Raw genomic sequence first — 17157 nt, forward strand, 5'->3', positions numbered from 1 at the left:
ACATTTTTACATACATTTGCATAAATACAATTGGCTAGCCACGCTTCCCTGAGCCATGATGCTTTTCCCCGCGGATGAGTATCACTCATATAAAAAATCCCTGTTATTCATTACAATTACTTCCTAGTCTTTGTGACACCCTAAAGAATTCACTAATGACAATATCAACACCTGAAGAGATGAAATACCTGTCCAATATTATTGAGAAAATGATACATAGTTACATGAAATGAAAATTTTCCCTTCTTTTCTAAGTATTATGATGCATAATGATGTTAAATGTTACGATTTATAATGATAATTAGCATTTGGTGCGTAAAAATGTTTAGGTGTTCAAATGAGAAAATGTAGAAGGAATGCTATTTTAAAATATCAAAGCGAGTCATTTGACTAAACTAAAGTCCACCTGGCGGTGACAGTGGTCCAAATATATGGCATCAAATTTTCCGTAAGAATACAATAAATGTAAAATTATATCAAAGTTACGGGGTATTTTCCCATTCAATCCTACTTAGGTAAGAGTTATGAAATGAAGCTCTGAAAAGTTACAAGTCGCTTACACAGGCGGGCGGACTCTAAAAGCGACACGCATTGTACCCATTAAGTAATACGTATCACCGACGTGAACTGTAACAGTCTTTGTAACTCCTGATTGCCTTAATTAACAAGTCTCTAATCTTAAAAGTAGCTTATTACCCGCCGGTCCCCAACTTCTGCACTGGATACTTGTAGTATTTTTGTACACCCGTCTTCTAGGAGTGTAATCCCATGAGAGAGAAAGGAACATTAGCATCGGAGGACCATTACTCTACTTCTCACGAGACACTCTAGGCAATGAAACCACCTCTCCGCGTAGATTGTTTCCTTGGCCTCCGCCCCTCAGCATATTCCTCAAAGTTGACGGGAAAATATTTTTGTTCGGTTGAATTCGTTCACAACATACGAACGAGTACTTGAGTTGATATAAATAAAGTTCACCAACTCATTCTGTGTGGTATTCCATTTTGCTAATTGTGTTTTGTTTGATTTATTTATGCCAATATATCTTGTTCATATGACTGTTACTTATACCACTACTAACAGTAGCTACTTATACTACTATTAGTAGTGGTATTAGTAGCATTTAACTAACCAAGAAACCTTGGCATAATGGAGCGAGTGCATAGCGAGGAGGGGATGTTGAAAACATTGCTGGAGGGTAGAATGTTAAGTAAAAGATGGAGAGAAGGGATAAGAATAAGATATGTAGATTGAATGAAAGGGAGTAGGACTTTTTGTGAATTGAATAGAGAAGTTCTTGATGGAAGAGCAGGCTCCCAGAATTCTTCATGTATTCCATGGAAACCTACCTTATCGGTAGTATACTTTAACAGTTATTGGTGCCTAGCAATTTCAGTTTGTCTAAAGTAATATCGCGCAAATGGATTATCTCGATTCACTTCAAACCTGAAGACGCCTGCTGCAATGCGAACGAAACTGTCGCATGGAGATGAATCGATGCGGAGGACATCCCGGAAAACTTGCCGCTCCCATAAAGTATTATTCGGTATTATTATTATTATTATTACACAATGCTGCAAGTAGACTATTGCCTGATGGCAGCATTAGATGTACATGAATAACAAATGTATACATACAAAGTTTCTATCTATCTAATAAAAAGTTTATAAACGGAATAGACACCCATGGTAAATAAAATACACTAATTCAAATCTCATACTGCTAAGAATTTAACATTGTCCCAATAAACCAATTTCAAATTATCCATTAAATTCATTAATTCTAATATAATACAACAAAAAATGAACATCGACCCAATTAACCCAATTTCACATTCTCCCTTTTAAACCACTATGTTATTAATCAATAAGTGATGAACACTTCTCCCTAAACATTTTCGCATTTGCAGGGAAGATCTTAAAAATAACTTCAGGTAGGTCTTTCCACTCCAATATTCCTCTATGCAGGAAGGATTTTTTCAAAATATCTGTTTTCTGTTTTTTTTTAAATTAATTTTGAATTTATGATCTTTCCTCCCTATGAAGCAGGGCGAGTCCAGCTTAAGACCTATTTCTTTCCAACCCTGCTCATTTGTAAAGGCTCTGTACACCCCGCATAGCCTATTTATGGTTCTTCTCACTTTTAGAGGTTTCCATCTTAAGCTCCCTAGCATAGCTGATACACTTTCCCCCCTTCTATGTTTCCATAGAGTGTACCAATAGTGTAGTATGTAATTAATTAATAAGTGATGAACACTTTCTCCTAAAAATGTTCGCATTTGCAGGGAAGATCTTAAAAATAACTTCAGGTAACCATTTTAAACATTGTGTGCCTCCGATTTTGTAACTTTGTGTGCCTCCCATTATGTAACTTTGTATGACTTGTGGACCACCATACCCTCCTTCCTAGCTACCCCACCTTGCCCATCCTTCCACCCCTACTGACTCAATGAATATAAGGTCATAATCTCCCTGTATCCTGTATTTGTACCGGAGGATATCGCATATCGACTAAACTGGTTATTATTAAAACTCGTTTATGTGAAATTTACAAGGTTCATTATTCAACATCAAGTCATTTCACCAAGTCAAGCCTCATAGTATCAATTTTTCGGTATCGAAGTTTTCTTTCCGTTTCAAGGAATGTCTGGAAATAACTTTTATCGTTGAGTCGCTCTCTTTCCCGTCTGCAGGTTTTCGAGAGGCGTGCTTCGAAATTGAGAGGCAGGAATTCCTCAGAAAATTACGATTCCCGCTCGAGACGAGAGCCATTGAGCCACTCTCTTCCCATTCATGCCCATATCATCATCATCATGATCCCCTTGAAATATTTCCCCCGAAAACTTCTCCGGACCCTAATTTCCATCGCACCCCGAGTGTAACCCTGCCCAAATGGATCCTTTTAGTTGAGGGAAGCGCCGTCGACCCTTACGGCCTGCGAGCGCGTCCAATCACGGCCAGGCATCTCATCAGCATCTCCTCCAGGCCTCTTTTATCCATTTCTCCCATCAACCCCTGCGAGAGAGACCCTTTATTTCCACCTTACCAACGCCCTACCCTCCCTCCTTCACCCCATATTCTTCCTCTAGCTCATAGCGCCGATTGCAACGCCATTTCAGTCGAACTAAAACATAATTAGTTGTCTCGGGCGTGAATTCATGGAATCCCCTGAACAAAATGAATTATAAAAAATAATTATCTATATATATTTAAAAGAGTAATCCTAATGATAAAATGACTAAAACCCAATCTAAAAAATTCATAAAATGCAACAGAAAATGAAGAGATTGATGAAAACTCAAGAAAAAGTGTGACTATGTATTTTCATGTACATACTTTAGTCTAATCGGATCATTCCCGACTTACGATGTGGGTTAGTTTTATTATTCATAGTTTTAGTGTTTTAGTTTAGCCTTGCGTGCGCTCACCAGTTGCCTGTCTTTCTCGTTCTTCTTCACTAACACTGGAAAGGTTATCGCATCGGGTTCATCGCATAGGAAAATTCTTTAAAATGGGTATAAAATAAATTATGAAAAATGTTATTTCATGACTTTAAGTAACGAGAAAAATTACCGATACGTGGCCCATTTACGCGAATATTTTCCCAAAAAATCTATTGTAATTCCGTGATTGGGTCAGTTCATGGAGAATGAACCCAAGTAAGCGTCTGTGCTTGATATTCGGTGTAAATAACCGGAATCTATTGTAAGGATTGTTCAAGCATCCGAGTATATATTCGCAGGCAGGCACCGCCACGTTCGGTGGAGAAAGGACGTCCAGCAGGCAATGCGAATAATATGAATTCTCGAGGGATGAGCATGCGAACGCACGTACGAGAGCCCATAGACGCGAATAAAAGACATGATACGCCAACAAGCATTATGCGGCGAGGCCTTACATTCCTCTTTATCAAAGGTTTGTTGGATGCAGGGAGGTGTTCTTTGTCGAACGAAATTGCACCAAAGCTACCACAGAAGTAGATGCTCGCGTTTAATTATGCATATTATTGACGAAGTGAGGAAAGAATTGAGGAATAAACTATTGTCTTTTGGTTGGAAACAACGTAAACGACACAAGAACCGTAAAGTTGCGGTATATATGGCAGTTTGTGTAGAACAGATTCATTGGCACTCTTATCAACTTAATTTATATTTATTTTTGTATTTCTTCCGCTTTAAAAAATCATTATTATAAAAAAATAGCCTGGGAATCCATAAAAAATTAAACATAAACGATCATGCATAACCTAGGTTGCTTCGTATCTGATCTATTTCTTTATTTCTGAACATGTCAGTTTAAATTTCGCCCTCCGAAATTATTTTCATAACTATATTAAATTCCTCGTGTATTTCAAACATATGTCGTCATTTTCCGGGCATCGATTGGCTTTTATTTATCCGTTACATTATAAAGGCCATTCTTTTCTCAATCTGGTGCCATTTGTTTCGTATTCCTGACGAATTTGATAGATTTAAATCTTCAAGTCTTGTTTTATCACTTGCACAGCGTAAAACCGTTGTTCCACGGTCAATTTAACGTACATTTATTAATGAATTCCCATTCCATGCAGTCAGTCATCAACGGATTGCTTCGATGTCGCGCGAACGGGAAAAAATTCGTGAATTCGACTCGGCCGTCTGTATTTGGTTCTTAATGTTCATTCTCAAGTGAGCGATTCCTTCTCTCATTGATAGGTTCTTTCATATCAAGTAAATCGACCTTAAGAGTAGTGACTTGTTAATGGAGGGTCCCGCGGAATGGTACAGTATGCGCAACTAGGTTTTCGGATTGTTCTCCGCGTCGATTCATCTGTGCGACCACAGTTTCGCTGGCGTTGCAGCGGGTATCTTCAGGTTTGAAGTCTTCAATACCGGCAAATCTGTCGCCTTGAAAATAAATTGACGCGAAGGAAAACCCGGAAAAAAGCTACGTCTAATCAGATTATTTTATTTTTAAAAGTTTTATTTTTTGGGTTTTTCTTGCTTAATTTTTTAAATCTCTGTTAAAAATGTTTTTCCCTTATTCAGACAGATCCTCAATAGTGTCAACAAAGGTGCTTTTTTTTGCTTTTAATGAGCGAATGACTGATTGGGGAAGATCTTTTGCCACTTAACAAAACTGTTCTTTCGATTTATTGAATTCATTCATTGAATTGCAAATTAAGGACTTTGTTGACTTCCCAATTTTATGTATATAGTATTTACTAGAGATAGTGTAAGAGTATAAAACAAATTTTTATTATTATTTGTGAGCGTATATACAAAGTTTCAAGTCTCTTCATCAAAGAAAGCAATTTTGGACTTTTGTCCGGATTTTTCCGATTTCGGACTACTCTTTGGCGGTTGTTCTTTATCTTTCCATGATAAAGTATAAGCAACATATGTTAATGTCTACACTTTAATGCATAACTCCACTACCTATCATGGTTTCGACTCTCAATGTCATTAATTTTAAGGTTCGAAAATGACATGGAATGTCGAAACCATGGTTGGTAGTGGAGTTATATATTTAAGTGTGAAAATTAAGTGTGTAAATAAAAAAGTAAATAAGTGTGCCCTTACCACAACCAAATTTGACTGTGTTTAAAAGATGTTTTTTGTGCGTAGGACCAAAGGTTTTTAATTTGTTACCCCAGTCATGTTTTATTTCAAAGTCTTTAAAAAGGTTTTTGCAAAATGTACATTCTTGGCTTCTCACTAAAGAAAGTGTAGAACAAATATTGTTGTGAATGAATTATAAATAGTACTTTAGTTGTTTTTTCATGTACGCACTTAAGCTTTGGTTGTATAGATTATCAAGGTAACACAAAATGAGCTACACTATATGTAAAGCATAAATATTATTATTTTTGGATGGTAGCCTCAAACAGGTTATCCTTCGCGGCTACCTAAAATTACTCAAATTTGTTATTGTCATGTAATTTGTGTATGGAGTAATAAAATTATTATTATTATTATTATTAATTAGTGTATGTTTTCTATATTTTTATGGATGTATCGCATTTCCATCACATCAAGCCTGAAACGATATCATACGTTCTTTATCTACCTGCCGAGAACTTCTCTATCCGGTTACCCTTATCTCTACTCCTATATGCGTCGCAATGCATTCATGCCGTTTGTCGCAATTCCTCTTGGTGGAGATGTGCCTTTGTTTTGACCCTAGTGACGATTTATCGACGATGGTCTCTCCATTTTTCTCCCAGGATCGGGGTTGTCGTATTGGTATTCTCTGAGGGGTATCCTCCTCTGAAGTCCATGGTGATGCGGAATTTTTCTGGTCTCTACGAACGAGGCTCCGTGGTTACGTATAGCTCCCTGTGGAGAAGTCTTGCCTTCAATTTTTTCATCTGAAATAGGTCACACAGTGAGGAAATGTTTTTTCCGGGATTTTCGCTTCATTTTTTGACCTTTTAAAAAAAAAAATTTCCCGCATTCAGACAGATCCTACAGTGCCCTTTGGCTTTAAACGAGCTTAGAATGACTACGGATTTTGTGTAATTTTTTCTCGAATAAGTTGCTTGAAAATGGCTTATCGTATTCTACCTTTGTTTTAGGCATGCTATGTGAACTAAATATCGGATCGTATCCAATGTATACAGTATCCAGTGTATATATTCTACCCCTTAATTTCTCTATCCCATTTTAATTGAGTTTCTTGTCGGGTGAAAAACTGGTCGCAAAAGTCTGAAGGTTTGAAGACTTTTGATACCATATTGGCGTCCTTATTGATACGTGGTGAAGATCGGTCTATTATTCAGTTAATTCTGCCTAGGAAAACAGGTGGCTGTCGATGTTATGAGTTTTGGAAATACTTTTTCATCCGAAACACTGTCCTAGGTGCCGCGATATCTAGTAGGGCTTCCGAATTATTCCAGTAAAAAGGGATGGCCATTCAAGATAAAGGAATTATTTTTAACTTCTAAGTTTCACAGGTTAAATTTTTATTTATCTCTTCTTTTCAATAACAATTTCATCGTCATCAAGATTTTACAGCCCTTTCAATATTGTGCTAAAATAGTTCCTTTTCCAGGGGTAGCCGAATTTTTTCATCATTTTTGCAAAACTATTTCAGCTTCAAACGATTAGCCGCAAAATTGGCTCAAAATTAATTAAATTTGATTTGCTGTTGATGAGAATTGAAATATGCCGTCTTTGTTTTGAAAAGTAACAGTAGTATATAGTGAAGTTTATGGTTTATTAATAATTGATATACGTTTATTCATTATCCAGTGTAGGACACTACTTTGACGAACGTAGTTTCTATATTAAACAGCTGAAGGAAAATCGAGGTGAAACATTTGTACTTTGGTATACCTAAGTGGGTAAAATCTTTATGATAGTCACTCAATTTGAATGGAAGAAGTGTTGCGTTCGATGGTTTACTTTTCATTTTATCACCTCGGTCGGATCTTAGAGGAATGGCATTTACTGTGTCAAACTGAACTCATTCTTTCGTTGTTGTATCATTTGTGTGAGTTGCCTCCTAATTTTGGCGATAACACTAATGCCTTCCTCATATTTGACGTTTTCGATCATATTCAAGATTATCCCGTAGTAGCCCAAGTGGAACTCTGAATTATTTTGAAATAGATTCGACAGGCGATTTTCTTTGATTTGCATTTCTTATTGTCGTGTGAAAAAAACAGTGTAGTAGTTATTTTTATTATGATCGTATCATTTTTAAGCCCTTTTCTGGAGAGATCGATCGAGGTCAGTCTTACAAATAGACGGAAATTATAGAAATGAAGCCAAGCTTGAGGTTAAGTTGAATGTATAGATGTGAATTCATAGATAGTTTAAGATATAAATTTTGTAATAAGACGTAGTGACATTTTTATGACACGTTTTTGAAAGTTATGAGGTATCAAATGCTCCTTAAAGCTTTAAGATGATCGTCTCATGCTCCATGAAAATGAACGCTTCGACATCTGAATTGGAATCTTACATAGGATTGCAAATCCATCGTTAAAGTCGATTGAAATAACTACTGTTATGGATATATGATAAAAATATGGAAAGTTTGCACGAAGCAGTACTTCAACTATCGCAAACGTAATTAAAATATGAATTTTTTGGTTTAAGAAGGTGTTAAGAATGAAAAATAAAGCTATAAGCGGCATTTAAAAAAATATAAATTGAGTTTACTAACCTTTATTTGCAATGATGTGTGAAATCGATGTTTTTCGACAAAAAACAATTACTCAGAAGTAATAAACAATATGTACAGTATTTATGTAAGAAATATTTTTAGCATTTATAAAACAAACAACAATACAGCATTTAAGAAAAACGTTGTTTTACTTTAAGAGACGTTAGGGATAGAACTTATGGAAAAATTATATTCCACCTTTTTCGCATGTTGTAGCTTTATAAAATATTGTTATTTTCGGAACCCTCTTTCATTCTGTGCGAAATGTGACATTTTTGCGCTGTGCAAACAGTGGGAGTCCTCTCGCAGTTGTGTTTTGTAGCGGAAGAATTTCCATTTGAATAATTTTTACGGTTTGATACACCTGTATAACATGACTGGACCTTTGAATTAATTCGTATCCAGGTCCGGACTATGACATGTTGCGAGAATCGTAAAATGTATTTTCCCGACATGAAAGTGGATTGTTAAATATGGAAAACATGCATTGTTAATTGCAGTAACTCTGTGGCCACCTTATTTTAATTCCATTCTTTGCGTTAGATGTATGAGATCTCGCTACGTTTATTTCCCCTGTTAACTCCATGAATGAATGGGAATCTTATGAACCTTAAAGGGGAAAAATGGGGAGATCCTGGAGCTAAAAAAATAGATTCTATGGAGTTTCCATTCTGACTGCGCAATCAAAAATATTTACTTCTGGTACATATGTTGTATTAAAATTATTTTCACTCGAGGTTTTTGATGGGATATTAAAATTTAGGGTGCATATTTTTGAATAATTGATCTTCTAAAATAGAATAATAATAAAGAAAATCCTCTTAAATTCACTAACTCATTCTTAACTGTGTGGCAATCCATTTTAAGGTTTCTTGGTTGGATAGCTAAAGCTAATGCCACTTCTTTTTTTTTAAATAAAGCGACCCAGGATTCCATGAGTAACTATCATCATTAGGCGCAAATTAATACCTATAGGTAATAGTTTACGCCTATTTAAATAGATGTTGATGATTATTCATCGAAACCCGAGTATGTTTATTAAAAAAAGAAGTGGTATAAGTAATAGCTATCCAACCAAGAAATCAACGAAGTCCTCCGTTGGTTAAGTATGTAACGGTGTTTAGGGACCGTGTTTTAGGCCAGAGGGAGGCGAAGGCTCTTCTCCCCACACGTACACCTCCCCTCTCACTTTCCCTCACCTTCCCCATTCAATCCCACCATACCTTCCTCCTCTCCTTTCCCTGTGCTGCACTGAAATTAGAAAGTCACTCCTCTTTCCTCCGTTATTATTATTAAAAAAAAAGGAATAAATAAATAAAACTCTTCGCGCGCAGCCGTGAATGCGTCCGCTCAAGGGGGTTCGAAAAAAAATCCTCTCTTCGCTTCTCGTTTCTCCATTGTTTTCCCGCGTCCAAATTCCCGTCACTCAGATCCAGAAACGAGATCTCGGGGTTTTTGTACGCGTCAGAAATTCCACGCTTACGACAACAATTACGAGAGAGGAATGGGTGGAGGAGGAAATAAGTCTGGAATGGAGTGGGAGTCAGGGTTAGAAAGGGTACTAGAATGTTGATGGGAGGGGCGTTTAGGGCTGGCAAGTGTTCCACATTTTCCCGTTGCCATCCTCAATTTTAGCCCATTATATACCGCTTCCTATGAATCGATAAAAACGTTTCCAGATATACAAGAATTGGCTCTTATTGCAGTAAACCTCACTTAAAATGTATTTCATGGGACCATCGTTATATTTTTATATTAACGAGATTTTATTAAATCTATAACTAGCAGCAGTGGCGCAGCGATGGGGGGTTTTTGGGGTAAACTCCTCAGAGCTTAGAGAATTTTTTTTATTATAATAAAATGTATTAATATGACAAATTTTGTAATTAGGGGGACGGATGGCTCACAAACAAGCCATCGAACTATTCACACAGCCGTAAAACTCACCATTTTGAACCATTTATGTTAAAAATTTTCTTGGGGAGGGCCCCCACATCTCCCGCTTATCCTGGCGGGTATTCCATACCCCCCAGACCTCCCAGTATTAGTTGTGCCTAAAATGCCCCCCAGACTTAGTTTCTAGCTGGGCCCCTGACTAGCAGGCCACCTGGCGTTGCTCGAAAGGATAGTACCCAGAGAATTGGGAAACTTGGATATTGAAAACTATGACCATATAGGATTTTAATGTTTCCTCTTTGAGCGTGTCAAGAGGTGTGCCACCTGGGTGTCCAGCCGCAGAAGTTGTGTGACGTGACGTAACAGTCGGTAATGATATAACGTCGCAATAGAAGCGGAGGACGCTACTGAAAGTAGCGCTTCGGGGTTTGGGAGTATGAGATGCATCTGTGTACTAACTTCGGTATATGTATAGATTACGGATTTTGACCCATACATCACTGGTGTGCCGGCTACTATTCCGTATATCGTCATAATTTAAGCAACAGCTCCATAATATTTTATCATCGTCCCAACCTTTCCATCAAACGGCGGTAGTGGAAGGGATTTTAAAATCATCAGTAGAACTAAACATAGGAACAAGTGATGATAAGGTAATGAACGATTAAGTAGCAATGATTGCCGTAATTTCTTTATAAAAGAGGAAATAATTCCCCCAAGGACCAAAGAATAGTCCGTAATATCGGAGATATTGGTAATATCGTCCAAACACCTTTCATGGGGGGAAATGAAAATTGGCGATTATCGGAAAGTCCAAGGGACCTGGAAGTCACCTCGTTATAAACGAGTTTTACTGTATTAAGAGACATTTAGACTTAGAATGTTATTACTAGTATATGAATGCTTGGCCTGTGTCCGGCAAGCGATTGTGTGTCTGTTTAAGGCTAGCATGCTAGCATTAGCGCTGCATGCCTGGTGTGGAATCGCCCCGTGCCACACACCCTGGTGGTGTTTCGCACTGTATCTTGTAGAGCCCTTGTATGGATAAAATACTAATGAACTATCATGGGTGATTGCAATTGCGGAAAGTACTCGAGTAGTTATCGTTGTCTCTAGGCTGATTACAGGTATGTATTAAGCTCTAAACCATTCGCGTTTTTTATTTTGCGCATCATGAACTGCTTTTCAGATTTATTATAGAAAATTCCAGTTTTAAAGTTTTAAGGTGGCATATTCTCTATGCCAGATGTGAATGATCCCTTTAAAATTAGAGGTGGAATTTATTATTTTTATATATTATGGTTATTGCTACGAAATTTTTCAGTATGGCAAACCGAGAGGAATTTATGTACTGTTTGGTAAATTTTCGAATCAGCACCTTTTTTTTTGAAAGAAAACAACCTCCATAGGATCGTATTCGCAAACGCGTCTGAATGTTAAGAAAATATTTTTTTTTGTGAGTCCTCATTTGCTTGAGGGGATCGAAAGCCTCTATGTATATGTAGGTACAAATAATGGAATAATGGGATTTCTCTTTATTTCAAGAGGTGCAATTTTCCCTTCATTCGCCTACTTTCACATCTGGTCAGAAACCGAATAATTCATGTGTTGCAATTCTATGAGGGATACCAGCTGTAGATTTATGATGGTGCAGCGTTGCGATTTGAGAAGTAGTATTGATCTAGGTTTAATTCAATTGAAAAATTGGTTGGTCCTCTATTTTCTTCTCTACATTCTTCAGCATACTTATGATTTGTTCAACTTTATGTTTGGTGTGAATAGAGATTTAATTGAGGTAACGTAGGGTGGCATTTAGAAGAAAAAGTGGAAGGATTCTAAAACGAAAAGAATCATTATTATGATTGCAGAGGGCGCTCCTTTTTTTAACGTTTTATTTTCTTTCGTAGTTCTGAAAGCCTTCTATTTTAAGATCCGCTTCCTTTGATTCGTTCCTCGTTAAAAAAACAAAATGAATGGATTACTTCGTCAGTTGAGTAAGAAGTGGAGGAAAACATCTAGTGGATAACCGTACGTACAATTATGTGAGCCTCGTTGAAGACTTACAACTTGCAGCTTGAACGTTAGCTTTTGCGGGTGCTTTTCCATTACCAGTTCTATTTTTTTGCCTTCGCCGATGCGGTTGATAAAAAAGACATAACCAATTGAGAATCAAATCCGTCGGGGATATGGGGAACAAGTGTAATGGTGAGAAAAAAAGTCAATTGTGCGAGCAAAGGGTGGATTCTTATCGTTCTTGTTTCCTCGGTCGTACTTACACGTTAAAAGCTGACGTTTGTTTGGCTTTGTCCGCAGCAAACGAATTTACTACAGGCTCTCGTCCTAAAAGAGCAAAATACTTGATAGAAAGGCTTTGTGGAAGCTTCAATCGGTGGAAAAATATTTACCGTCGTACTTTTCAATGACGAGGCTTTTGGATTGGAAAAATATCTTTCGTGAACCATGTTTAACTCCGACCGAACCGAATAAGATGGGGTTTTGTCATATGTCCTTATTATTTTCATAGTCATTAAATATTAGTATTTTAGTGCGTTTTGTTTGTTGCTTTATAAGCGTTACCACATTAATTTTCAAATTTCAATGTCTAGAAAATCGAGTAGCATTAAATCTACGGAAACGCCCATAAAAGAACTTATTTTAGACACATTTTAGTTCAGGTGTTTACTTTCCAAAGGTTTTATTACACATGGATACCGTACATTTTAAAGAGCTGTATGAGTAGCGTTGAGCGAGTCCATTTAATATGCTATAATAGTTTGTGTAAAGAAAACTCATGAGAGCAATAACAGTACTTACGATTTTATTCTGAATTTATTGATGAATTCTAGAGCTTAGCACCGAACTTATTGACTATCTTGCCGCATTATATTGTGATGAAAAATACGCGGTTCATCTCAGCGTTGTTCTTATAATCCACCCAAAATAGAGTAGAATTATTTTCAACATGACGTAATTTCACAAATTGTAAGTTGCAGCGAAAAAAAGTGCCGTCTATATATTTTACCTCCGGGAGACGGAGTCGTGATGATTAATGCGAGTGTAGGTTTAGCTGTTAAGACAGTGATTCCATGACATATTTATAATAAAGAGAAAATGACCATTTAATCTGTTAGTTATCAAGTTAGATTTGAATAAAACTTTTCATATACTCTGTACTGTTTTTGAACAGTTTTTTTTGTCTATCATGTCGAGCCAGATACACGTATTTTCGGACATCCAAAGAACCTTTTTCCAGCGTTGCGTTGGATGCAGAACAACACGTGATCTCGGGAAAGGGTCTAAAGTAGGTCATTCGTTCCTTTTCCACGTGTTTCCATGTAGACACTAGAGGGAGAAATCTCCGGGGAGCTGTGATTATTTTGTTTTTAGTCCACCGTGCTACGCCGTAGGACCGCCCTGCGAAAAGGGACATAAGTTCAGTTTACCATGAGCGTGAGAGTATCTCACGTTATTTGTATTTACTGAGATCATAATTTCCATGAGGTCGAGATCTTAATTTTGAGGGAATTTTATTCATCACTTTTGATGACGCGTTGGTACGCATCGTGAATAATTTTAAAGTAGGAACAGTCGGATTAATCTGATATTCAAATATTAATGTTTTATATAATAGTTTAGAGGTAGAAATAAATGACTAAAAAGCGCTAATGCTTGATAAATGGAACTGTCTTAACATTTGTACTACTGTGCTTATAAATGGATAGGAAATCTTGCTTAAGTAGCCGTGGCCTACTTATTTAAGTGGCAGTCATTGCGAGAAAATATAAAAATGTTGGAAAACAAGCTGGACTGAAACTGATTTTTACGCTTTAGTTGAATTCCTTTTCACCGGTAAACTGCGATTATCTTCTCTATATGTATATGCAGAGCCAATCTCCAGTCGTGGAACTGGTGTTTTCGCGTGCTTAACACGTTGGAGCATTTGATTTGAGGATTTTTAAAAAGGATTTTGTTGGAATATTTTTTTTGGAAGAGTCATAGTTTTTTATCTTAAAATAAACAATAAATTATTCGTAATTGTAATTTTATCACAGTAATTGCATAATAATTGGAACATCCCCCCTCAATTTTCGTTGAAATACAATTCATCTTATGTGCGATCCTCACGATTTGCGAGTATCGATTTGACATTACTTATGGCAATATTTATATTAACATTTTAGCCTTAGCTCCTATTATGAATGCTATGATATTTTACCTATGGTTCAGCCGAATAATCGTCTCTAATTAAGCTCAGTACATAGCGTTTGTTTATCTCAGTAGCTCCAACTTAAAGGCCCGCGGGGGTAAGGAAACTTTCTTAATTTTTCAAGGGTTTGTTTTTCATTATCAGGGCCGAGGTTAAAAATGTTCGGAGCACGCAATGCATTAACTCATTTATGACATCGATTTTTCCGTCATCATTCGAGGGACTTTTTTTTTTTAAACTTCAAGTTAAAGGTACTACGACAACATAAAGTACGATTGTAAGCAATGATTTTTGCAATGTCTCGCTTGTGGACATATTCAAGTTCACGATGGAGCTCTTGTTCTCATTGCCAATTTTACAGCAGATGCAAGTACGGATGTTTCATAGGTTCTTAAAGGAGGCTCATCCTTACGACGCGAGGTATCGAATACATTGATTCTCTACGCCCATGAATGCAGCGCGTTCTGGCACGATCCGTGCAATTGTGGAAGAGGTAATTTCTCTAGGGGTAGACGTGGTAAGCATTGACTTTGACAATTTTTTGTTAATTTAGACCGCATTGCCAATGCATGTGGAGAATTTTGTGACTTAAGTTTGATCGTTTATGTTTACATTGTCCTGTAATTTGCCCGCATAATTTGAAAACTCGCCGCTACAGTAACTCACAATAGCATTTCAACAGCAATTAATCGCGTTCGACTTATCTTTAAATAATGTTTTATTTTTCCATAGACATTTTTAAACTTTAAAGGTATAATAGGGATATCGGTACTTGAGTTTTCACTTGTGTATGTGACCACTAATTTGTATAATCTGTATGCCTTGATTTCATGTCTTCTTTTTCTTTAGCCCAAGCTGTGGATAAATTAAATTCCGAAACTAAGGTAGTGGATAAGTATTTTTTCATTTACAAGACCTTGAAATAGAGATAGATGAAGTACTATTTATATTAGAGGTCGAGAAGTATTATGCCGTTATTTAAAAAAATGACATGAAAGATAAAATGTGAAGATTCATTCATACGTGTGCCAAGTAATTGGCTGAGTCCCTTCCAGATTGTTACAAATTCCTCCCGTCATGCATCTGTTAGTACTCACCATCATCCATTATAGCTGTTGTGACATTCTTCCCTGTCACCCCTTGAGCCCACGCTGCCTCCACGTTCAGGTCGAGTTTCGGCTTCCCACCGTTTTGACCCGTGTTTTTCTGAAAAGAAATCGAAACAGGAGTGTGTATAAATAAATATCTCTAAAGTATATTTTCTCTCATTAATGAATTGCCTTGACATAAATTCCCCTGTTCCTAGAATCGAACCACGGATCTTTGGCTGTCCGAGCCAAAGGGATGTATTGTTAAAACGGTGGAGTTAACTTAATTTTTCCTGTCATCTTAAGTTATACGACTATTCAAAGTTTACCATTCCAAAATGTGGTCAGGAATAAATATAGAAATGAAAGAAAGCTGTTCATTGTATTATAGCTATGCTATTCTTTAGCTGAAATCTTTTTTTGAGTTTATAGTAGTTCATTCTGGCAGTGAAAAGTTTTTTTTTTGCTGTGGCTAACCCAAAGAAAACAATGCATATTGGCCGTGAATAGTTATTAGTTTGATCGTGCACGACTGCAAGCCGATAATTTTTTAGAATACTCTAAACGGTTCCATGCATCGAATATTTTTTCTACTTTTTTCGTGCATCCTAAAAACCTATTTCCTCCGCTCATTTTATGTACAGCAGCGAAGGTATTTCATTTAGCTTTTGCCGACTTCATGAAATGCTTTAAGTTAAAATGGAATGGAATGGAGTTTTGAAAATGGAAAATATTTCCCAAATGCATCAAATATACCTGTTTTGAAGCCGTTACGATAAAACAAATGTTCTCAATTCAAAATGAGAATAGAAAACCAATTCATGGCTCGGAGGGAAAGCCTGCGTATCAACAAGGAAGGAAGCACCGGATTTCCCGGTATGCTTCCTTTTGTTTGATTTACTGCATGCCTTTTCGTTCCGCAGTGATTTATTCCGCGCTGCGTTTTACTTTCTCTTACTGCCAATGTTTGGATAAAAATAGATATTAGCGAGTTCTGAATAATCTTGATTTTACCTTCCCCTAAGTGAAAAAAATAATAATGATAAACTTTTACTCCATATGCCTTAAATGTACAACTTTAGAAACAAAAAACGGAGAGCTTTAGGTAGCTTCATTGGTTCACACCAGTGTGAAAGCCACCATCCTTAAATTTAATGGTTTTTTAATTTAATTCAGAAAATAAATAGATATCATTAATATATTGTTGAATTTGTAATCTAACAACTTTCAATATTCCATCTTTTCTCCAGTTTTTTGTTGTTGTTATGTTTACATGGCAAATTGTATCATAAAATGTATTTACTTTTTCTCTCGTATTGCTGTAGCAGGACTAAGCTCTTAGAGTAAACTTATTTCACTTGTGTTAACTCCATTATTTTAACATATATTACCAAAGCTAATTAAAACCTGTGGCAAAGACATATCATGTGGAGAAATCTAGAAACAGGAAGATAAAAACAATAGCATGCAATTTTTTTGTTGAATTGTCGTATCAGAAACTGACAAACAGACAAAAATATTGCTTTCATACAAAACTGTATGCATTTCTGTGTCCCAGTTTTAAACTTGAAATTTGCTGTATTTGTCTCGTTACGTGGTTCGAGCATTCGTTTATATGTGTCCAGTTAAAAGATGTCTATGCATAGGATTCGTGGGATGTGTTGGATTTTCGGTTAAATATGAATTGATAGAGAAATGCGTCGACGGAAATTTTGGAATTGATATTTCATTAACAAGGTATTAGCACAAAAGTAGATTATTCATTTAGGTAAATGATGCGCTCTCGTATGATGTATGTTGTGGGAATCCGATTCCG

At 36.5% G+C, this 17157-nt stretch overlaps 1 protein-coding gene across 1 annotated transcript in view; it reads right to left on the reverse strand.

Annotated features, from left to right (window-relative positions):
- Window positions 1-17157, reverse strand: part of LOC124167752 (neuroendocrine convertase 2) — a 433133-nt gene that overhangs the window by 152961 nt on the left and 263015 nt on the right. Inside the window, exon 4 of the mRNA XM_046545763.1 lies at window positions 15351-15459. Within this exon, the coding sequence (XP_046401719.1) occupies window positions 15351-15459 (109 nt within the window). The remainder of the gene's footprint in view (window positions 1-15350; window positions 15460-17157) is intronic.

The sequence above is a fragment of the Ischnura elegans genome, chromosome 11, assembly GCF_921293095.1.
Source record: "Ischnura elegans chromosome 11, ioIscEleg1.1, whole genome shotgun sequence".
NCBI classification, from domain to species: domain Eukaryota; kingdom Metazoa; phylum Arthropoda; class Insecta; order Odonata; family Coenagrionidae; genus Ischnura; species Ischnura elegans.